This window comes from Apteryx rowi, unplaced genomic scaffold, assembly GCF_003343035.1.
Source record: "Apteryx rowi isolate R43461 unplaced genomic scaffold, aptRow1 scaffold_131, whole genome shotgun sequence".
Lineage (NCBI taxonomy): Eukaryota > Metazoa > Chordata > Aves > Apterygiformes > Apterygidae > Apteryx > Apteryx rowi.
The window spans coordinates 869,881-895,031 of NW_020447542.1; the positions used below are offsets into that span (position 1 = coordinate 869,881).

At 34.6% G+C, this 25,151-nt stretch overlaps 1 protein-coding gene across 1 annotated transcript in view; it reads left to right on the plus strand.

Annotated features, from left to right (window-relative positions):
• The window catches only part of ADAMTS6 (ADAM metallopeptidase with thrombospondin type 1 motif 6), a 163,103-nt gene that overhangs the window by 65,587 nt on the left and 72,365 nt on the right, over positions 1–25,151 (plus strand). Inside the window, exons 8-11 of the mRNA XM_026056451.1 lie at positions 129–172; positions 3,616–3,721; positions 15,055–15,201; positions 24,536–24,677. Coding sequence (XP_025912236.1) covers positions 129–172; positions 3,616–3,721; positions 15,055–15,201; positions 24,536–24,677 — 439 coding nt within the window. The remainder of the gene's footprint in view (positions 1–128; positions 173–3,615; positions 3,722–15,054; positions 15,202–24,535; positions 24,678–25,151) is intronic.

Below are 25,151 nucleotides of genomic sequence, written 5' to 3' on the forward strand. Positions count from 1 at the left end.
GGCTGCACATAATTAAGCTGATTGCGGTCTGACAACTTGAACTATGATACAAATATGTGATAAATACACAAAATATCCTACAGATTTGGTTCTCTGACATACTTTATCTACTTTTTTATCCTTAACAGATATGATATCTGCACTTACAAAAACAAGCCTTGCGGAACACTGGGTAAGATTATAAAGAGAAATTTCATCTTGTATTTGCTGTTTGTTTCCTTGCTTTAATCTCAGATATTGATTTATTGGCTGATTAGGCATTTTAACTTTATGCTTTCAAAATTTTGCAGTTCTGTAGGCATGAACAATAAAAGGTAATCTAGATGGGTTTATACTTTGATAAATTACTGGAACTTTAAATTAAGTGAGCTGCTGTTGGGCATTCCTTTTCTGGCAGCTGTAATGCTGATAAACCTAGCAGACGACACAAACTTACCAAGCAATAATTAGAGGAAAGGACTTACTSTGTATTTCCATTTAATCTGTCTTCATGATCTATTAAAAAATACAAACAAAAGATCTCAGAAAAAAAAACTACAAAAGAAACAGAAATAGACTTTGAGGTTTACACTGTTGCTGTGTTGTATACAGAGAGGTGCAGGCTCAGACTTCTTTCACAGACCTAGGGAAAAATAACACAGTGATATAAATTACAGTAGTATTGGAATTCCACAGTGCTTTGACAACAGAGAAACACACATAGCAACCTTAGGTGCAGGATGAAGAGCTATTGTTCTCTCTAAACCTAAATTTTTCACCAAAAGTTATACCTACTGTATTATAGTTATTACCTTTCATGGTGCTTTAAATTTATGAAATATTATTCAGAGACTAATTTATAATTTTTTTCAGTTTGGATTCTTTCATAAGCCTCTTTCTCAGCTATAATTAAAATATAATTCTAATTCAGCTAGTTCAGTTTATTAATATTTTTCTCATATTCAGAGCCCATCACTATACTTGCTTTGTCTGTCCCTCTATTACTGTATGCTTTGACAGTCTTAACACATGTTGATTTTTCTACAAGTGGTCCCACTCAAGTTAGTAGGAAACTTGTGGTACAGGGAAGTGATTTACATGAGAAATGTTATCAGAATTTTGCCTTTTGTAAATATAAGCAGTATTCATGGCATGTTTTAGTATACAACAAATGCTAACGATTATTTCTAAATTTACTAATTGCTTTACTGTGAAGTCTGTGTGGAGGATACAAACCTGAAGAGACTGTCTATACTATGTCATAGAATTGGCTTTGCAAGTGTTAAAAGAAGAAATTGAAAGGAAGTGCATTCACGCATGCATTTTGATATTTATATGTGATATTTTTAACACAGTTCATTAGTATATTAGTTCGCTGTATTTGGCATAAAGGCAGATTCTGCTCCAGTTGAATCCAGCATAACAGAGGATAGACTTTGGCACATGCTTTGTTAAACAAAAGGCTTGATTTAAAAAAAAATTTCACTTGTGGTATCAGTTCCAACTCACTGTTACTGGACCCTTGGCAACAGAACCACAATGATTTGTTTGCATTATAGGCATTGAATTGGAAGAGAGACAAGGCCCTGTGGCCCTTTTGCAGCAAAGCATTTAATATGCTTAAGTTCCACTGACCTCCTGTAACTAAAGTTAAGCACCTGTTAAAGGGGTCTCATGAACAAAAATCTCAGAGAGGTCTCAAAGTGTCAGAAGAAACCTGAATCATTTGTGTTCAAGAGATAAAAAGAAGTAAAAGATTTACTGTGGGATAGATGTCTTTCTCCTATTTCAGCTTCCTAAAATAAGGAGTCTTGTAAGGAGCTGTTTAGAAAAGATAGACCTCAAATGTCGTCTGTGGCTGCAGTGGAGGACAACTTCTTTCTCCTTTAATCTGAACTGTAGACTGGCTTCTTGACTTGATCTCTGTCACTTTCTGCAAGCATGGTATGGAATTATAAATCATTAATCTGGTCCTACAGTCATTAAGCAAGTGCTCAGTTATGTCTTACAAGATGTGAAGATAGAGATCACTTTACCACCAAAGTGTGGCAAAATGTGCAGGGGAACAAGACGGTTGTTATATAAGTGTTCCTATGTTGCCTTCAGAATGTCTTACTCAATTAGAAAAGCATAATTTTGGCAGGTGGACTGCAATTATTATATATTTACAAGTTGTACACTGCAAACAACGTTCACGTTTTTCTTAATGTCTAGTCCTTTTTCTTCTGACGCTTCATCCTCTCTTGTCAATAGCTGTGTCTATTTTAGTGATTTGGTTTAGAGCAGTTTAAGGCAAATCCTGCAGACACTCAGTGTTGCCATTTGCTGCCTGTTGGTTTGGTTATCAGAGTAGTTTGGATGTGTACAAGATAGGTTTGTTTTGGAGAAAACAAAAGTCAGAACATGCACTCCCCAAAAGTCCAAATGCGCCTAAATGAGAAGTTAGGTTCTGAATTGCTGCATGGGCTGTATTCCCATGATATCCTCTAATATTTTTCCCTTCAGAAAGTGTTGAACCATGTGTGTAGGGAACATGTTTGGCCTAGGGGATTAAACTATGACTTGTCCAAAGTAGAGTCTCCAACCCAAATACAAAAATAAGTGAGGAACCTTAATACCAGTGCTTCACTCTATTGACCAGCTCCTACTGCTCCAAATTACGTGCTAATGTGGACATAACTGATAAGCACTTGTCATCTTACTACTTGCTTACTGTTAGCCCAAATAGAATAATCTGGAGTGTCTGTTTGAATAGGAATATAAATTTTCTTTCCACAGCCAAAGTTACATTTTTTCCAGTCATTGTTTTATGATAGTGTAGTTAACTGAGCAGGTAGTTTCTTAGAAAAAGCATTAATGCCTCTTTCAGATAAGAAACTCTGGGGAAGAATACATAAACAAACTGACGTTTAGAGCTCTAGTGGCAACAAATTGTGTCTGCAATATGTTGTGTCATATACTGATGCTGAAGAATGTCTATGATACAGAAGAGCCATATTCTGTAAATGCCAGTGGCTTTCTTTCTCTAAAAAAATTTTTTTTAAGTATTTGTAATACAATAAGGTTTTAATTCCAGAAGATGATTGGTGATAAATGGAAAAGACTTCCATGGTTAAATGAATGCTTGTTATTAACATGTCTCCTTTCTCTTCATTGATGCATTCAGTTTTGTTTTTACAGTCTTTTTAACATACCATGTGGGGCTTTTTTGTAGCTTAAAAAGTTGCTTGTGTGTTTTTATGAACCCGCTAAACTTAAACAGATTTCTTTAGAAAAATAATGTGGATACATTTTGCTTTCTTCAGGCTCAAGAATGTTAAAATAGAAATGCTTTCTTGAATTCCCTCTCCTGGCTCAAGTTACTAGGTGGTCCCAAGTTACCAGAAGTAAAATTTATAAATCTAACCCCTAGTCTAGACATTTTCCAGCACTGACTGCAGTTCAAAAAATATTAATGTCTAGCCGGGAAAGTGAAATTCCCCCCAGTGATTTTGCAAATGACTAGAAAGTTAACCTTTTGCCAACTGCTCCTTCTGTGCGTAGAGGTTATTAAAAAGAATCCAGGCATTTATAACTAGGGCTTTTAAGACTGAAACACCTTGGCATGACCCTTTGTGTCTCCTTCTGTTTATTCAGGCTTGGCCTCTGTGGCTGGAATGTGTGAGCCTGAAAGGAGCTGCAGCATTAATGAAGACATTGGCCTAGGTTCAGCTTTTACCATTGCACATGAGATTGGTCACAAGTGAGTGAGTTTAAAAAAAGAATGAATTTTACTGTATCACCTTTTTAATAATAATTTAATAATAGATATCATTTTTTTCTGCTTGGCTGTACCATCTCTATTCTGATACTCTGTGTTTCTGTATATAGTATTCATGAGTGGCAGTATATTTCATTTAGTATATATTACCAAGAGCTTTAACTTTAGAACTGAAGACTCATTGTTTACCCTTTGATTTCAGATTCCAGTTTAATCTGTGCGTTTGAGATTTGGCTCACAACCTTYCTACTCTGTTTCATATTTTTAAATATTTGCCTTTGAAAATTGTCTTTTTTCCCTTCTTACTTTTGTCTGCCTTTCTTTGTGAAACAAAAGCAGTTAAAAGGTAATTTTTTTGCTTTTCATTATTTTGTCTTAAATATAATCCAAACTATTTTGATTTAGACATTGCTTCTGTTTTCAGTATTTGTACATTAGTAGTCATCTTTCACCCAAACATGAAACACATAAAACAGTCATAATGTCACTTGTACTTTTGAAGCACCAGCATATCATTTTAAAGAACTTGGTGTTATAAAACAGTGATAAATCTCAGTAGAGATTGGTCTTAAAATATTTCAGGTCTTCCTTTGAAATATAGCACCAGTAGTACCTTGCGATGACTATAAAAAAAATAGGCAGCTTCTATTATGATTCAAGAGGTTTCCTTCTTTGTTTACGTGGTTTGACCAACACTGAGTTATGGATGACATGTTTTTCCAATCATTAGCTGATGCAACTGCTAAAAGTTCCAATGCAGACTGAAATGGAAACTATCAATCTGCTGATCAAAAGCAGGAGTTGGAAGTAAACACTTATTTCCAGCCCACCTATCATGCGAGATAATCACTGGGCAAGTATGATCTCATTTATATTATGTATGAAAAAAACACTGTAGTTGCACTGAAGTAGATGAATACTATAATCCAAAGGCAATTGTATAAGATCTTAACAAATAATTTAAAACAGATGTAATTCTCTTGATCTTCATTCTTCTCCTCCTTTTCCTTTATTTGCATGAGTTGTACAAGATAGGTTAAGGGAAAATATATTTCCACTCTTGAGGAAATAGCTCCTCTGAATCGCTAGTAGTTGTGAAATTCTTGTTTATTACTATCTTTTATGGTGACATGTGACCTTGCTGTGAATTTAAGTGACGCATTTAACAAGAAAAAAAGTCTTCCAATACTACATCTGCATTCCAGTCTGTATGTCATGCAAATATATATTTTATGTCAGTTATTTCACATATAAATGAACATAATTTAAATGGTAACTCATATACACAGCTATTTTATCATGCAAAGCTGGCATGATGACAACAGTTGCTTTACAGAGCTTAGACTTTGATTAGAATCTGAGAAAATGTAGCCATAGTATATATCCTGTGATCACAGGATCTTTTTACGGTGTGTTTTCACTACTGTCTGTATCTTTTGGCTTCTTATACATAAGAAATCTCTGGTCTTTGAGGCCTTCACCTCCTACTGTAGCCTGCATGACACGTCTAACGCTGTTTTGAAGAAAAAATAGAAATCAAATTCATTAGGCTTTTTGTGATATACAATGAATAAAAAAAGTTGCAGTGCAAGCACTGGGTTAAAAATAAACATGCCATGTAGATATCTTCAGTAAAGGCTGGGAAGAATATGTGGGCAAAAAATCCTCAAGCTTTATAATGTTTTGAGCTGTCCATGCACTGCTTCCTGTTACCCAAAATGAGACTAAACACCCCTGTGACTGAATCAGGAAAGTTATTATTTCCTCCTCGCTTCCTACTTATTTTCAAATTGAATAGGTATTATTAATTAATGAACTAGAAGGTGCTTGCATATGTGATAAAAAAAAGTTATTTCAAGGAGCATTGTAAACTTTTTTTTCTTTAGATACACACAATGATTGTTATTCTCTTCAGACCTACATGGGAAATAGGGAATTGGCTTTATTGTCAAATGGAAAATTAAAGCATTTAAGTGACATGTCTAGACTGAATATATACCATACACCAAAAAACGCTTAATTAAATTAGAATGGGAGGAATGCACTCTGAAAGATTATGTTTTTCTTAATTACATAGTTGCCATGAAATACTGAGGTTCTAAAAAATGTTGAACTGAGGAATCAGACTTTGCAGTGATTAAAAGAAAAAAAGTAATGGTAAAACATATATTTTTATATTATCCACAGTTTCTCCAAAACTGGATCTGTAAGATTTCTCTGATGGAAGTATGGCTTAACTTATTATTAGTTTTTAGCAGATTATTAAATTTTAGAGTGATGAAAAATCATTAGATGATCCTGTCTGACTTTTTGTATATCATAGTTTATTAAATTTAACTCATTTACCCTTATATTGATCCTAGTAACTTCTATTTAGTTAAAGAATATTGTTCAGAAAGCACTTAGTCTTGAAGACTACAAGAGACAGAGAGCTAGAGTGTGATTGTAATGATCAGTCATACTTTCTGTTAAATATTTATAAGTAATTTTTTAAATATTTGGCTTCAGTTTCTCACCACTGGTAGTTCTTGTATGTGCATAATCCAGTTTTGGTGCAGATAAGCTGTGTGCAGTCAAAACTCTTAGCCTATGTTTGTTAAAGCCATATGTATACTGTGATTATTTTTGTGTTCCTTTCCTGAGGGTATAAAGGATAGTGTTAGACCAACAGTTTCATGGTTATTTCTCCCTACTCGTGGTTCTGAGAACAGGCTTGTGTTACCTTAATACTTCTGTTCATAAGATATAATTCAGACTGAGTCCTTCAGCCTTCAAAATTGTGTCTCTGGAAAGTTGATTTGTGATGCTTGACTTTCAGGCTGCTTACTTTCCTACCATTATACATTTTACACTGAAGAAATACTTGAGATTTCTGGTATGCAAAAACCCAAACCAGTGTAGATTTCCCTTCTTGGCAGGACTGAGAATTGAATGGATATCCCCTGCATCTTGCATGAGTCTTGCAGTCACTGAGTTGCTGCATGAAAAGGGACAACTCCCTTAGATTTTCTCTTCTTAGTGAAGAAAGTGACTTTGCAGGCTTGCATATGCTCTCTAAACCTCAGAGAAGGGTAAGATACAAGATCCAGTCCCATCTTCAGTGTTTTCCTGTGGGTTGAGTTAGGTCGCTTCCCACTCAGTGTGCTTTTTTTGTGGATTACCTTCTGTGCTGTCTAATGTGCTCCATGCACACTACTGGATGATTAGATGAACTGATACGGAATTCCAGGTTCCCCTGAAAGGGGTACGTACCTAAGGGTACGTATTGTGGCATTTGTTGTTGTAGTCCTATGGAATTAGCTGAGGTCTGGAAGCAAAATGAAAAAGCAAAAAAGAAGAAATGAGAGAAAATAAAAGGGAAATATTTGAAATTTCAAATCCTAGGGATTGTGGACAAGGCTTAGAACACAGACCTGGCCATAAAGCTCAAAGAGTAGAGAAAGAGTTTACCAATGATAGATAGTTATTGAATGCTGTATAGAAGCAGCAGGGAGAAAAAGCTGGTGAGTAAAGTAATTTTTGAAAAATCAGAATTGTCTTGACTAACAGAAGATGTAATGAATTGAAATTCAGAGGAGTTTGGCAGTCATATCTTGATGAAAAGAAGGTTAAGGAAAGGCTATAGTCTAATGAAGTAAACTGTCTTAAAGATGAAGAAGAGTAATATTTTCTAGCATGTGTTTAGTTCTGAATTAGTTCATACAGCTAGAACGTGCCTGCAATTGTAGCATTCATTTTCATTCTGTATGCAAAGCAGGAAAATAGCCTGAGTACCCCTGCTGCCTGTATGAGAAAGCTAGTGTTCAGTGYTGGAGCTGAAATTTCTGATCTAGGAAAATGTCCTCCTAGAGACATTTTCAGGGAAGCTGATATCTTTCCCTCCTTCTTCAGTAATCAGCGAGCTTCATCTTCAATCAGTCAGACCTCAGCTGCATTTTAGGACCTCAGTTTTAGAATGAAATTTTTCCTAGAAAAAATGCTTATTCAAGGAATGTATGTGTTGTACAACTGGTAGGAAAATACTCCAATCTGAAATATTAGGCACACACATTTCAACCTTCAAAATAGTAAGCATGACTAGGATAAATTTTGCTAACAATATCTACCATCGGGTCTCCCATGAACAAATCTCCAGTTGATGGTGTCATCGTTGTTTTATGCGTGATGGTGATATCTTCCATCTTTAACTGCAGCAAGGTTGACGGATCATTTCAAATCTACGGTGTGTGAGCACCTCAACACTAGAGTTGCCAGGTTAGATGCTTGTGATGCTTCAAGTTGCTAATGCACAAGAGAGCAAGTTCCATTCCAGAGTGTTGGCTTATTGCCAGCTCACTCAGTAAGAGTCACTGAACCATGTTAAAACTTGTCCCTGCTACATGCCTAAGGTCCATTTGGCTTTGGTTTCTTGTCCTATTGTATTTAGACTAATCCCTTTAAATTTTAGGGACAGTTTAAGTAAAGTTAAACAGATTTTCTTTTTTTAGTTAAGAGAGTAAATTGACTGGAAAAATCACATAGGACCATATGGTCGTATCTTTCCTCTTTTGTTTAAARGAACATTGTTTTATGTCTGCCATTGTTATATTGCAGGTATAAAAGCACACAACTTCTATAAATGTAAAAAATCTTCGTTTTCATTTTAGTGATGTGCATATGGACTGAAATGTCATAAACATGAGGCTAGAAAAACAATCCTGGTTTCTATACTGTGTTTAGGTTTAAAATATGAGTCTAAATATGTGGAAAATATTATTTGAAATATAGAATTAGCAATGCTAAAATCATTTGTCTTACATTAAAGCATTCTAATCAAAGAAAAGGAATGTAATAACATTTCACAGATCTTAACAAAAGTGTAAGTAGAATAAATGGGAGTGAAGAGGAGGGTTACGGTAACCTTCAGGGCATCATGAATTTCTGAAGGAAATCTGAGCTGAGAAGTTTGCTTCCTGATTAGAGGCAATACATTCCACTTTGACCTATAGTGTGGAGCTCTGTTGCATTCAGACTCCTGCTTTGTGTAGCACAGAAACATTACTTGACGTTACTCTTGTGACGTGAAAACTGAATAGCTATGGCAATGTTAACCTAGAGGAGAAATTGTGCTCTACTTTTTTTTCTAAGATTCTCATAGAAACCTGCCATTTCCCCATAATAAAGTTCAGGTTTCTGAATAGGCTGTATTTTTTTTCAGTAAATTGGAATTTGCAGTGTTTTGAAGAGCTTCAGAAGTTATTTAATACTAAATTATGTTAATATATCAGAATTGTATTTGATTGTGTGTTTGATCATCAGCCATACCTCAGAGAGAAGAATGACATATAGGAAATAAATGGGAGAAATGTTAAGCTAAAAGAATGCAAAAATTATGTTTAATTTCATGGCAGGTATGCTTCTTATAAAGCTACATTGTTCAATAAATGCTTCCCAAATTTTCAGGGAAGTAATATGTTTAACTGAAATCAAAGTTGGGAATTCTGCATTGCTTCAGAATAAAGGATTAAGGATGCTCCAAACCATATAATGATCTCCAAATACAGGAAATCAGCAGTTAAGGTTAAAATCCACACTAAGACATGGAAATAGGAAGTGAAGTAGCCAAATAATCTTGATCCCTCCCTTGAGGGGAACAATGCAATGTGATGTAGTTATGATAAATGAATATCAATGTTTGTGGTCCCAAGTTAAAATAATCTGATTTTCAAGACCATACTTTTTTATTCTTTTTTCTTTTCTTTGTAATGTCATTTAAAAGTGAAAAAATTTGCATGCAATTATGAAACTATAACCAATGCTTTTATAACATTGGCTAGAAATACAAGTAGGTCTTTTACATAGAGAGAAAGGGGAGAACAGTCTCTTATGACAGGGCGTGGAGGATATAGTAAAAAAAAATAAGTTCTGGCCTTTTATTACTATAAAAACATAAAATTTGAAGATGGTACTTTTTCCAAAAAATGTACTGGTTGATAACATCATATCAATTTATAAGTATTTATCTACTGATAGGCATGAAAGTAATTAAGAAAATTGTCATATCTATCCATACAGAAATTGCTGTGTGGGTTACATGAAGTTCATGTATCTTGTATTGCAGGAAAATTTTCTTTATTTGTTAGTAGTAGATTTTGTTCAAATTATCACTTTCTTGGTTGAACAAGATTAATACTGAATCTCCTTCTAATGCTGATACTTATTCCTTCTCTTCCACTTTTACACAAGTTCTAATGTCACTAAGAAAAGACAATCTAAAACTATAGATTTTTGCAGATATAATAAAGCTGACTTTGGTACTTTCCTTATTTTTTCAATATAGGCTGTAAGTAGACTTTCAGTGAATAGATATTCTAGGCCATATGAATAYACTACTAATCTGTTAATTAGATAAAATACCAAATTTCTAAAGATTTGAAGTGACATCATTTAATAGTTACCAGAACAAACACAAAGTACTAAAAATAAAATGAATATAGAGTTTATGAAAAAGAGGATGAGTCTTGTCTAAGCAGTAACTTTAATAAGCTGGCAGTTTTTACAAGCAAATTCTTATTTGCTCTCTAGATCTTATATCTAATGTGAGAAGTACTTGTTCAAGCATGCCTTTCATCTTCCCACTGTATTAGAGCTTTACTGTTAGAAATTTTTAAAGGACTCTTCACTTGTGCGCTTTTATGTCCCTCCCCTGACTCTTGCTTCGTTCTCCATAAATGTTCCAAGGGCAGCGTCTCTAAGTGACACGCTGAAGCAATCAAGGAAGATCTACAAACATAGCCGGGTCAAGATGCTCAGCTTGAAAATGATTCATTTCACTCTTAGTATATATGTGTATTTTGTCTTCTTTAGTGCAAACACTTAGTATAAAACTTATTAAGGTTAAACTTTGTCTCTTTTCTCCCTTAAAAAGAAAGGGTTCTTTTTCAAAAGAGTTATGTGTAGTTATACAACTGTAAATCAGTGTCTGGTAGTGTACAAGAAGATCACGAGCTTGATTTTACAATATTTCTCTTCATTGTATTTTTGTAGTTTTGTTGCCTCACGTGACTCAAGATTCTCCATCTCCTGTACTTTCTTCCCAACCCTGTTAAACGAGTGGCAGAACAAATTAAGGGCCGCTTTTAAAGGATTAGGCCAAATTCTCCCATGTCTGCTGTAACTCATGGATTTGTAATTGAACAAAAATATGAACACCCCCTATTGTATTTGGAGAAAAGAAAAATTAGAGACCTCTGCAGTTCTTTGTGTTCCAAACCCTAAGAAATCCAGGAAATGGCTTGCTAGGCAAATCTCTAGCACTGCAGTTGGAAGGCAGAGATAACTGATTGCTAACAAAGAGTGAGAAAAACAAATCACGTGAGTAGCACACTTCAGATAACTTCAGTGCCAGAAAAATACTTGATATATAAAATAAACCTCTGTGAGCAGTACTGAGGACCATTCAGATTGTTTTGGATCTGTCTTCTCTGAATCTTAAGTGTTTAGGTAATAAATCAAGACAGAAGCATGCTGGCTGTCTCACAAAAATAACTGCTGTCATTTCAGATACATAAGCAGTACCTCTTTTGGCAACTATAATGATCAGAATTTAGAACCACCCAACAAATCAGCAACCTCATCTTAGATAAAAATGAAATTGTAGGGACTTGGGAGAGATGTGTCTACAGTATTGTTCTTTCACAAGATAAAAGAAGGATAAAAAAGAAGTTTACATTCCCATCCTTCCCTTCACTTTTACCCCAGGGTCTCTGGTTATCTATTGCCTTTTTATTCAGTGCAGCTGAGACCAATTACCTCCTCTGTGATTTTTGAGTTCAGATCTTAAGCTGGATGTGTAGTACAAATATTTCTTTCAGATATAAGGAAAAACAGATTGCCAAGAAAAATCCATTCCATTGCAGATACTAGTAAATTAAAGGGACCCAGAACGCTAGCCAGACATGCCACCTTCTTAGCATTTCTAAGAAATATACCAACTATAGAGAAATTTCAGGAGAATTTCAGTTATGATTTTAAAGCTCTTTAAGCTGCTGTATTGCATAGTTCTTATATGTAATGTAGACTCTCTTGGGAAAAGAGGAGCTGTAATGCTTGAAGAAAAACAGTGATTCAGAGATGCTGTGCCAAACACTTTTTCTTAGAGTTTCATGAGATGGTAGGCAGAAAGGTAACTTCATAGAAAAACTTCTCTGTATTAGTTAAGACTTCTGACTGTCTCCTTGCTCATCTGGCTGTTCTTTTAAAAACAGAATTATACTGTTAGTTTTAGACAGGCTGTTTAAACCAGCAAAAAAAATACTGACTAAACAGATGCAGACTGTTTGAAATAGGTAAGTAAATTATGCCAGTGGCTCCATAAGGAGCATTTTGTGTTCCCTTCTTTCTTCCCTGCCTTCTCACTCCAATCTAATTGCAAACTTGCTTTTGTAAAAGAGGTAGCCTTAGTGTAATGATGACCAAATATAAATAACATGTTCTCATGGAAATAAAACTGGTACTTTGGTCAGAAACATGTTTTCCTCTGCAGTTGTGGCCAATCAGGGTGCAAATTACTGGGCTGTAATGGCATACTGCCACTACCATCTTTGGAAAAAGATGACAGTAATTGCAAACCCCCTTTCCAACCATCAGAAAAAATTACCTGCACTAATGATTAGTTTCCTATTAAATTCAGAAGCAAGGGCGAATGGAATAGCCTTCTCAGAAGTGAATAGATTATTTAGATGAATAAATATTCAGAAAAAAAAGAAGTGAATATACCAGCAGCTTATATGGAAAGGCATTGAGTTCCTGTGCACATCAGGAATAGCAGCTTCCATTTGCAGACATGCTTTTTATCAGACATACCACTACTACCATCTACAACAACATCTTTTTCACAAGGAAAGCTGGTAGAAGAAGGGAAGTTATTAAACTATAAAATTTGTTCTTTTTTTGATAGGTCCCAAGGCTACAAATCACATTTGGACTCTTTCATTTCCAGACAGTTGGAGTCTGCCKATGTTATTTCTTTGACAATTGAAATACATTAACTGTGAATATCTGGATATCAGAAATAGTCAGCATGATCCAGTTCAACTCTTTTCCACTTCCCAGTATGCTCACTTCTATAAGAGACTCACTTGCAGAGATGAGGTTTTCTGTTTTAAGAAATTGTACAGAGGTAATTCAAAAGAAAAGGCTTCTGTTTGAGGCACTCCTAATTCTAGAAAATGATGGCAGCTGAGAATTAGGCCAATAAACTACTTTTTCCATTGTAAAATTCTGATTCGGTTTGTTGCATTGGACATCCAGCTCCTTCCCTCCCAATATATATATTGATATTGAAGAACGATTATAACAATTAACAGTGGTCTGAAAGTTTCACTATAGCACATAAGTTGCTCAGACAGGAATTGTGTTTAGAGCTGTATTTTTATTATATGCCAGGGAGTATTCTCCATCTGAGGTTGTAATAACCTAAGATGTTGGTCAGACCTTTCTCATTTATAATACAGCATATGGTTTCCTGTATTTCTGAGACACCACACACTAGACTAGATGCAGGCAGGCATTGCTTTAGACTTTGTATTCCACAGGGAGATTTCCCATAGGCATGGAAGTGATGCTTTTTTCACTGATCAGGTCCTTCCCCAACCTGGAGAGAACATCCATCAAATAGATTCACTGAGGTTCCTTTTTGTATATCAATGATATTAATGATTGTTGGGAGGAATACTTTGATATACCTTGTGCTTTTAGGTCATAATGGTCAGCTAAAGAGGTGAAACAGTACCCAGTGTCTTGGAGCTCAGAGTAACATGCAGGTCTCGTATTTTTATACCACTTTCTGGAACAATACATTCAGATTAATTTGACAACACTGTCACTGTTTTCAGTAAAGAAAGTGGTATGAAATACTCTTCTGTCTATAGAGAGATGGCCAGCCGCTAATGTGCCATCAGTTGTGTCTTTTGGCGATCAGCCCTGAAAGTTTCTAGAAGATCAAAATGGACTGCCTCAACACATTCTTGTTCCTGAATGATGAATAAGAAATCAGGGAATCAGTCTTTTTAGCATTTGTAGTACGGAAGTCTCCAGAGACTGAGTTCTTCATACGACACAAAGAAGTGACAGTTTCAGTGCTCCAGGTGTGCAGAAACTCAGTTCTGGCATTTGCTTTGACTCCTTTTTCATCCCATGGTGAGGGAAGCTTTTATGTGTCTCACTGCCTGTCCCTCTGATTTCATAAGTCTTGTGCCATGTTTGGAAAGGAAGAACTAATGTGGTCAATGGTTAATATTTAAGAAATAGGTTATATTTCCCCAATATAGATTGATTTAGAGGGAATTCATCAAAGGCAAACTAAGAAAATGGAATTTTAAAAATGTATGCTATTAAGAAGGTTGTCATTGTGCATATTCTCTTCAAGTGCTTCATTTATGTCAGGTAAGTCAGGCATATTTCATTGATTGTTTAGGAATAATGGTGGTAATTTCATTAAAGATAGTCTTACACATGTAATAAAAATCTTTTCAATTAGATTCTCAGTGAGTTAACTTCTTGTTTTAATTTGATGATTATATTGCCATCTATAGCTCCAAGGGTTTATTTCAGATTCCCAGGGCATAAGGATTCTTTTGCCATATTTCTGTTTTCAAAGTCATATCATCTTTGTTGAAAGTTAAGAAATTTGTTGTCCGGAAATCTCTGTTAGCCAGATGCCACCCAGAGATTTCTTCCTGTGTTTTCCACTGATCTTAAGTTTCCTTCACTCTTAAGTTCCATGACAAAGGGAACTTAAAATAAAAAGGCTCCAAGTCTCATCCATATGAGTGGATACGTAGAAGGGAGCATGCATACAGCATGGCCCTCGGAATTGCAAAACCCAAGTTCTACTTGAACTTTCATTGGCTACTGTGTGCAGATACTGTACTGTTACAGAAACATCACCTGCTCCCTATTTGTCTCTGTTTACTAATCCAGGTGCCTCAATATATAGTCCTTATTCAGGTAAAATGCCCCAATTAGGACCAACTGTCTTTAATTTATGTTGCAAGAATATTGTGAAACTTTTTAAAAAAAGCTTTACAAGATAAGTAATATGCTTTCAAAACGCTGTTTAAAAAAAAAAGGTGCTAAACAGTTGTGCAGTATTCTGAGATCTGACTAAACTAAACAGAGTTTAATTGATCCTACTTCTCTGCTTACAGCTCTGCTGTACTAAGAGTGTTTTTTTAGGTCCAAACATGATCTTTGTAAAAATCACATTAAGTTTTAAGAGATGCCTGATGCTGCAGAAAAGTAATGGGCTGTTTTTCTCCTCCTCTTTCGGGCAGTTTTGGTATGAATCATGATGGAATTGGAAATTCCTGTGGGACCAAAGGTCATGAAGCAGCAAAGCTAATGGCAGCTCATATTACAGCAAACACCAACCCTTTCTCTTGGTCAGCCTGCAGTCGGGATTACATCACCAGTTTTTTGGAGTAAGTAAKCTCTCAAGAAAAATGATAAGTTCCAAAAATTCACACCTTTCAGAATAAATAGTTGGTGGAGCTACAGTGACCTTTTCTAATAGTTTACAATTTTAGGATGAAAAGACAAAAGTGTAACAAGTCACTTCAGATTTTCATATTGTACAGTATTTTTTCCATGTAATGGCAAAAGCTTCTTCTGCTGCATTCTCAACCTCACAGTTCTCATTTTTGATCTATTCAAAATGTTTTGAAGTGCTGACCACATTTCATTACTTCATTAATCTGAAGGTAAGAAATAGAAAGGGGACGAATATGGGGAGTGTTTTGTTAAATACATGCACAGTGTGAGGCAATCTATTTAAGAGAACATGGTTCTATCCCTGTTCCTCCTAAATTTCATTTTCCTGTTTTGTTACTAAGTCTTCTGTTTTTTGTTTTTTTTTTTCAATCAGTGTCCTTTGATACCTTTGGTGAGAATATGAAGGTCAAGAAGAGAATGGCATAGATTTTTGTATTAATAACTTAAAATTGTGCTAAATTGTGCTAATTGTGTGGTGATTTTTATCCATAAATACATTTTTGATTTTATGCTACCTGGAAATTTTACTTCTATTAAAAAAAAATTAAAACAGTCAAAATATGTTGGTCACAAAAATGTGCTGATTGGTATACATGACGCATAATGAAGCCTTTGTATGTAATTTACTTTGTGGAAGGCAGACACCAAAGTACTGTGACTTCACTGAGAATATATTAATAACAGGAGTTTTTTAAATGTCTGTTACACAGGGGCTTTATGGAGGCAAACCGCAATTGTTTGATAGGTTCAGTGTCATCAGTGCAATCATTCCTTTAAGAAATAAAGGTTGCTTAGTAATTCAGATATTTCCTATATTGTAGGAGGTAAACTTAAACCAGGCCTAAAACAGTGGTCTAACCACTAGACTACAATGAACAAAATGAGCTTCTCCTCCTCTTTTAGATATCTAACCTCAGAATAAGGTGCTGTATGATCAATCTTATCCGGACCCATCCAGACCAGTAGTATTTGCTTTTTATTGGTTCTAATGCAGCTTCCCATGCACTGTACAGGAGCATCAGTTTGTTCTAAAGAGGTGCTTAGGCTCCATAAAGAGTCAGTGGACAATTTCGTGTTGATATTAGGCATTGTTCAGATGAATGTACTTCTCTTCAGTTACTGTGTCAGGTTAAGGCACTTTGTATCACCCCACTAAGCTATGCACTCGCGTTTGATGTACTGCTGTGTTTGGGATGACTGCCTGAACTAAAGTATGCTGACTAAATAGTCCTACATATATTTGTGGTACATGTTTCTTGGAATATGAATCAGTTTTCTGATAAGAAATATATATGCATTCATTTAACACAAATTAAAGGAAAAACTAGACAAGGTCATTTTGTTTTATCACTGCCAATCACTTCTGTCAATGCAATGCTGTCCATTCCCTTTAGTATTCTTTCTGGCATATTATGCAGTTCAGTTTTAACTATGACCAAGAATGGGATTTTTCATCTCTTCTGGGAGATTATATCCCAGTTTAGTAGTTCTGACTATCAGCTTACATTTCAGGTATTTTCTTGTAGCATCTGGAGGTTTGTTTCTCACTATGAGAGTTCTGTTATTCTCAGTCTTGTCTTGCCTTTGTTTGTTGCTCTCTTTTGAACTCCATTTGAACTCATTATTGTCCTGAAAATATCTTGTCTATAGATGAAGATGTTATTCCGCAGGTAGTTAAAGCAGTCATTTCTTATTTATGGGTTTAAAGAAACACATGGTGAAATTCTATGGCTTGCATTATGCTGCAAACAGAACAGGTCCTTCATGGTTTTAAATTTCAGTCTGGATGAACTTCCTTGTTTCTTAGCTTGATGCCTCTGTGTACACAGGGATCTTTTACCTTTTGCTGTATCAATTTAAAAACACGTTTAGCTTGTGCCTTTACTACTTTGTTACATTTAATTTTTTGTGTATTATTTGCTCTTAGTATCTCCCTTACTCTTTTCCGTTCCCCATGTTTGATTCACTATTAAGTTTCATTTTTAAGTCAGTGAGATGCCACTGAAACTGTAGTTATGCTAGCATAAAGCCAGAATAGTACTCTGGTGAATCTGTTCCCATAGTTCTAATCTCTTCAGATTTTTTGAGATACTTCTTTATCCTTGTCTGTGTTTGCAACTCTTGTCAAATTAGTACCATCTGTGAATTTCATAAAAGTCATTATTGAAGATACTAGATGATACTTGAACCCTAGAAATAATTCCAATAATAGGTTACTTTTTATGATATTTCAGTTATGTTTTTATAACCCAGAATACAGATGTTATTTTTTTCAAAGCCACCTTGGATAAACATTGTTTTATGCATTTCAATTATGAATGGATTTTCCAATTGTATAACATACATTGTTATATAATGTACTAAGAGCCAGAGATACTTCTTTATCTACTAATATTATAATCTATAAAAAATTTCGCAAAGATGATCTGTTCATTATAAATCCATGCTGCTTATTGTTTATGGCTCTAATATTCTCTAAATGCATGGATGATTTTTTTTCTTAAAATAGTTATTGCATTGTTTCACAAAGTAGAATAGTCTGCATCAGAATCAATCTTTTTTCCCCCTGTAAAACTATGTTTTATTTTTCCCAAGTTTCTAGTGCTATGCCTCCCCAGCTTTTCATGTAATTTCCTCAATGACAGCAGGAAGCTGTTAAGATACCAGTTACACAGGTACCTGCAGGACAGCTGTCAGAAACCAAAATAACTTCTTTTTTACCCATTCACATCTTTCCTTGAGGCAGAACATCTTTAAGAGCAGAAGCTTATTTATTGCAGGTCATCATCAGAGAGCAAGAAGCAAGGAAAAAAAGAGAATTTCATGTAGCAGTTCCCTGTCTGCCCCATATAGCAGAACAGTCTGCATCCAGAAAGGAAAAATGATTCCTTTTTTTTCTAATATTTCTTCACAACTTAGCAACAGATGAGAAGAATGCTGATTTAGAGCTCTAGAGGCAAAGCCTCAAGACCCTGTCATCTGTGTCTACATATGCTTGATTCCAGATGTGTTAAACTCTGCCCTCTTTCCCTCTGTTTTTCTCAAGAATGGGAAAACACTGGAGACAAGAATCAAAAGACCATAACCAAGGATGACAAGTGCTTTTTCTGTGCRCAGTGGGTATGGCTAGTTTAGGATTCATTCGGCTATATCTGAAAAGAAAGTAGAGCATGGTAGAATGAAATGCAGAGATGCCCAAGTTAGCAGAAGCCTGAGCCAGTGAGTCTATGTGACATATGACAACAGCTTTTGGATTTATCGGCTTGGGTCTGGATGCAGTCCAGCTAAGTTAGGGCAGGGCTGTCATGGTGCCAGGATAATGCAGCTGGAATGCATTCAGCTTGAAGCTGGTAAAGTGTTCACAATGTTACGAGTAAGTTAGATCCATGTGGATTTACCAGTTTGGGTCACCACTGGCTAAGGTATTTTTGCACAGTGCACCATTTCACAGGATAGACAAAGCCTTTCTGTACTTTCTCATCATGCAGAAGCATTTTGAAACAGAAGTCATCCTGGTGATACTCAGAGGAGGGCTCAGCTTCACCTTCCTCTTCCTCAAGACTTTCTAAAAACTACACCCAGATGTAAATTTTCCAGACTTAGGACAAACAGAAGAAATTGAGGGATAGCTATTAAATATCACTTGGAAGATACCAGTTCAGCCAGACACTGCTTAGGAAAACTGTTTATTTTGCAGGCTGGCCAGGTAGAAGATGGAAGTAATAAAGAGTAATAAAGGCAAAGCAAAGCTGTTTATTGTTAACAGAGCTATCAGAGCTCCCAAGAAGAAAGACCAGCCAGCGCAGGTTTGAAATGGCCATATTTTGTAACTATGGGAAAGACTTTCCTAAAGCAAGTGCCATTTTTCTGGGAAAACCATTTATTGTAGCATATAATAAGTTGTTGCCTGTCAGCCATTATGTTAGGGTGAAAAATTGGCAAAGTACTGATAAATTCTTTACAATGGCTTTAAATTTCTCTAATCTTTTATGGAATTAAATGCAAAAGTGCTCACTGAGAATTGAAGGTTTGGTGAGCAGTGTCAGAGGACAAAGATTCCTGTGAGAACAGTAAAAATCCTCAAAAATAGTTTATAGGAAAAAAGAATGAATCCTGAAGATACTATGTGTGATGTAAAACCAATCATTTTAAATTTCATTCTATGCAGCATATATATACTTACATATGTATGCAGCATTCAAATTTCATTATATGCAAAATGTATTTATACAGTGTGCCTATTATAACCATGCAGATCCCTAGACTTTAAAAAAGGGAACTTTCTGCTTAAAATTCTTTATTCAGATACTTTTATATTTTGTAGTACCATAATTTGGATGATTGCTGGAATCATAGTTGCTTAATTTTGTCTGAGTCAGATAGGAGAGTGTGTTACAAGAAGCCAGATGGCCAGCTCTGTCTTTCAGAGGCTGATTGTCTTTTGAAGAGGAATGGAGAAGAATCAAGAGTCTTCAAATAAGTAAGATTTAACACAGGAAATTCTTGGAGAGTCTCTAGGATTGCCATACAACAGGATTTAGATCTCAAAGACTACACCTTTCTAACTCTGGAAAAAGGAGCCAAGCTATCTGGGTCCAAGCAAGTGCACATAGAAAATATCAAATCTTCCAATGCCTGTGTCCAGGTATCATCTGGGCCTTAGATCTTGGACATAAAAATGAATATGCAAGATAAATAAAAGATACTTATATATTTACCTCATAGGCTGCCTATGGCAGATCAGTCAATCCTACAATACTCCAGAGATCTAAATTATCTTTTAAAAAAGTACAAGCTAAGACTAGTCTTGTAAGATAAGGTCACATCAGTTGTATCTAAATTCCATATCTCGCTCTCCAAATCACTGGAGAAAATTTACTATTCAGTGTTACCTATTGACCTATACTTCAGGTTATAATTTGCCTCTTTCATCTTTTACTTTAAAGCTTACTAGGGGGATTTTTTAGCCAACAGTTATTTTGATAAAAAGGATACATTCTCATTTATTGTAGATTCTCAAACTTCAAGAGTCAGTATTTTGTTTAAAAGGCTTCCCAATTAAAAAAAGAGAACCAGTTTCTGTAAACATGGGCTTGCAATATGGTTTTGAATGTTGACTTGGCAAGTAAGAGTCTTTATCTACCTTTTGGGGTTATTTAAATGTAAACAAATTTTAATGAACCAAACCAGCAGCCAGTTCCCACTAACTTTTTTGTAAAATGTTTGATAAAATTAACAAAAAACAACAAATTGATCCTATATTTTGTAGCTTAATGTCTCCCAAACTCTTAAGGCCAGATATCTTGGTGGACCAAAAGACTTATCCTAATATGGCTCCTGGATAAATATTCAAAAGAAAAAAGAACACTTTGGACTGCAGATCATATTGTGGAGAGAAACATCATTAAAGAAATAGCAAGTATTTTTATTGTCAAACAAAAGAAAAATTGATAATTATGACAACATTGTAGAAAATTAAAGAGTCTATGAGATGAAGTAGGTAATCAGTCGTAGTGTCAGGCCTGCATAAAAGATTGGAAACAAATAGAAATTATCATCAGAGAAAGAGATTCCTAAATCCATATCTGTATTTGAATTTCTCTGAAGTTCAAGAATGTTTGTATTCAGTAATCCTCTTCTGGGTCATTTTAATTTTAAACATACCACCTTAAATCACACTTCCAGTACTTAAGCCCGGATTCCACAAATATTTATGCATTATTATCTTTAGACCAGTGAGCAATCTCAAGAGTTTATTCCTTAATGTAAAGTTAAATGAATTTTTTTAACCTGTATAAGAATATATCCTGGTACTCACTAAAAATCCATTTTTACTCAGGAAAAATATGTAGTAAGTATGAAGTAAGGATTCTGATAGGAGCCAAATGTTATATATGCACATACAAATAATGCATGTTTTTATATATATATGTGTATATATAATGCACAATATTTATAGTTAATATATTTTACTATTGGTATACGTGAACATAATTCAAAAGATAAGTGTAACATAACATATATGAAATTTCCCACATTTTAATTGGTAATTCTGTAATAGAATTAAAGATATCATATATACTATCTATATGTTTGTACAGCTATACTAGATCATTTAAAATATTTACAGTAAATTTAATATATGATTGTTAGTCATAGTTTGCATTGTATTCCTCATCATTATCATAAATGAGCCAGTTTTTTAGCATTTAAAACCTACTTTCAGTGTCAGTATTCTGGGATATTTTCCTCAACCATTGAAGGAGTTATGTTCTATTGTGTTKGTTGCTGAGATATTTGGGAATAGATATGCTGTAATATGAGCATGAACTATAGAAGGTCTACATGCATAGTTTTCACACTTTCTCTTCGGAGCCTTGACTATAGAAGTGGTGTCCACACAGATGCCTTGATCCATCATTTAATCTCGTGAGGATTATCTACTCCCTCTTAAAAAATGTAAATGCTCTCATAGGGATATCCTGCAAGATCTTTTGACTTTATATGTGCTACCTGCATAAGATAATATCACAAAGTRCAAAACTGATTCCAAGGAAAAATTTTCTAAAATTGTAGAGATGAAGGTATTGGGGCATTCTTTCCCTTCTCATTATCTTTTTTACATCTACACAATGTTTGTTTGTTTGTTTTTTCACTTTCATATGCCTGATGATTACTATTGGATCTCAGTTTAGAAAGTGCTGCAATACCTTTATTCATCAGGCACCTTTTTGCTTTGTTCTCTTAGATTTAGCAGAAATCTTTTCTGAAGTATCTGGGTTTTGTGCTGGTGGCGTGAAGAGAAAGGGAGAAGATGAGGGATATAGACTCAAGAGTATTACACCATTTCTGAGTCCAGTAGAAATTTTCTGGAACAGTTTCAAAGATCCTCACTCTGTGTTAATTTTTTGGGCACAGATTTGGTGAGACCTTTGATTGCCAATGGGAAGTCCCTGGTTTCATGACTGTTTTATAACACTTGCTATTTCTTTTCCGAAATACTTCAGTTAACACAGTGCAGTATCAGGTTCTTATATTAAGTTTGTAAATTGTATCAATTTTGTCCAAGTACCTTGAGAGAAATAATAGAACTGAAACAGAAGGAAAAAAGAGAAACAAATTTTCAGTCTGGAAGATGGTGATGTAATATAGTCAGTAAGTGAATGACCACTTGTTAGTCATTTCCTTGCTTTTTTACTACTATAACAATATTTCTTTTTAATGAAATGGTATCATTAGAGCAGAGCAGGTATTTTTTTTGCTACAAGGATTTTTACTTCCATTATATGAAATTAACTTTTAATATTTATTTCTGCAATTTTATGTCCTGTAGGGTAGGTATAGAGTTAAATTTAGAGGTTCAGTGCATTTAAAGATTAAGATCTGATTCTGTAATCTAATCTGTGCAGGGATCCATATGCCTATGGAGAGAGTCACCGAAGGTAATGAGAGTTTTAAATGCTGTGTCCTTGCCTACCTGTTTGCAGGAATCATAGTTTACAGACCAAACTCTGCACTRCTGGAATCTGTGGAAATATTCCTGTCATGTACAATACTAGCTGGAGCTGTTGTTAAATGCTAAACTTTTCACTGCTTCGTTAAGCAAAGTTCCTATKTGCAGTTTGATCTGAACAATGCAGAAGCATCAGACTGTATTTGAGTTACTTCCATATTGCAGTTATTAATGTGTACTCTTCATACACAAAAAGTACAGTGCTGAAATATTTAGATTCAAAAGAATGTAGGATAGTTTCCCAACTTTTGCCATTTAAAAAACTACATATTTACAAGAGTAAAAATTGGAATAAAGGGGAAAGTACCTTTTTTTCTTTCCTGAATCACATATTTGATATTTTAGATTTCAACACATTTTCAACATGATTTCAACATGTTTTATGCCCTGATTTTAGGAAAAAAATGTGCAAGAGAATAACATTAAATTCATTGGCATTAGTAACTGAATTTCATAATTTTTGTGTATTTACCTGATTATTGCTTTAGTTACTATATTACCTCTTCTGAAATGGTCAGGATTTTTTTTGCTTGTTTATTTATTTTTCCAAAGGATTTGTTGTACTATTTAGAAGAAATGAATAAAATAGGGTTAAAATTGAAAATATAAAGTATATGGTTAAAAGGGGCTTTTTGCTCTTATTATCTGCAAATGAAAAGTATTGAAAATTAGAGATATCCAAAATAACAGTGTAGAACATTCACTTGTGAAATTATGTTCTTTTGGCAAGGTGCATGGAAAAGATTTGGAAAAAAAMCATAAGTGCTGGCAAAATTTGTAGGAATGTTGGAAAAAAATTTAAAGTGTTGGCATAAGAATTCATTAAAAATCCTCACTTATTCACATGTGAAATGAAAGTAAAAAAGCATCTGTCCTCTTTTATGCACACTGACTAAATAAAACTGAATAATTACATTTAGCAAAATATAAAGCTTTCTAAACAAAAGAACTCTGTCTGCCTTTGGCTTTGTTTATTTGTTCCACTACATTAAAATATCATGTTTGAATGTGGGCATATTTTGAAAAAACAGTGATTATAAATGAATATGAACTTTTTAAAAGATGCTGATAGTTAAAATATGAAATTTTGAAGACTAACTATTATTATTGAAATGGAAAAAATCTTGAATCCATACAAATATAGGTAAATTTAAAGATCCTGGACAATTTTGACCACTAACTATTTTGTTCGCTCAAATAGAAGAATGCACGTTAAGGTCTTAATTTTATAAACACTTAGGTGTGTTGAAATTTAAATGTTTGTACTTTTATATAAGCCTTTTGAGCTTCTCATTATCCGTAAGATTGTAAAGTACTTAGCTGTTGAAGGATTGAAAGGATTGTTAAGAATTATAAACTTCATTTTTTAAATTTGCTTAATTTGTTTGTTTTTCATTCTGTGACCAAATGTAGCTATTCTTCAGTGAACACAAATAGGAAACTTAAAAATGAAAATCAGTCTTGTGTGGCTCAGAAATTATCGCACTTTTAAAAAGGATGATATATGAAATCTATTTCACAATCTAAAATGAGCATTTTTGTTTAATAATAATAATGAAAAACTATTTTGAGCTCTTAATTCCCTCTAATTATATTTTTTATCATGGGTGTACCATTTTACTGTTTGTTTATTGCAATCATATTTGTTTCACACCCAGTGCTGTTAAAAGTAAGAACTAGATACATGATATCGTTACTGTGATTAACAGTCAATAGAATTCCTAATTCCTTTGGTCCTTTATGTTGAACAGTTCAGGCCGTGGTACTTGCCTTGATAATGAGCCTCCCAAGCGTGACTTTCTTTATCCAGCTGTGGCCCCAGGTCAGGTGTATGATGCTGATGAACAGTGTCGCTTCCAGTATGGAGCAACATCCCGCCAGTGTAAATATGGGGTAAGAAGTCTTAATCCTTATGCTGAGTGTTCTGCTTAGTCATTTGTATATATTCCTTCGTAACATAAATCTTTAGTTAGATGCAGTAGTGGGTTACAGATTTCCTACAGTATTCTGTCTGGTGCCGCCATGTGTAAGCAAAGGGTAAATTTCAATCTTTATGCTGCATCTTTTGCTTGAGTCATTTGTGTGTACGGTACTCCAAAATGTGTGGGTAACAATGAGTTGGAGAAGCATTTTTTAATGTTAGGAAAGAAAGAGCCCATGACACTTGATCCTGCTCCTTGTAAAGTGAGCAGGATTCTCACTGATTTCAGTTAAATGAGATCAGGTCCATCTTGTAGTAATCTTGAAACGTGAAATCTGTTGTGTGGGCTTTAACTTTTCAATTTAAAGCTACATTTTGAAGTTACTTTTGTACTTGTATTGATTTGCCAGGTTGGTTTGTTTTTACTTTTTTTTTTTTTTTTTTGC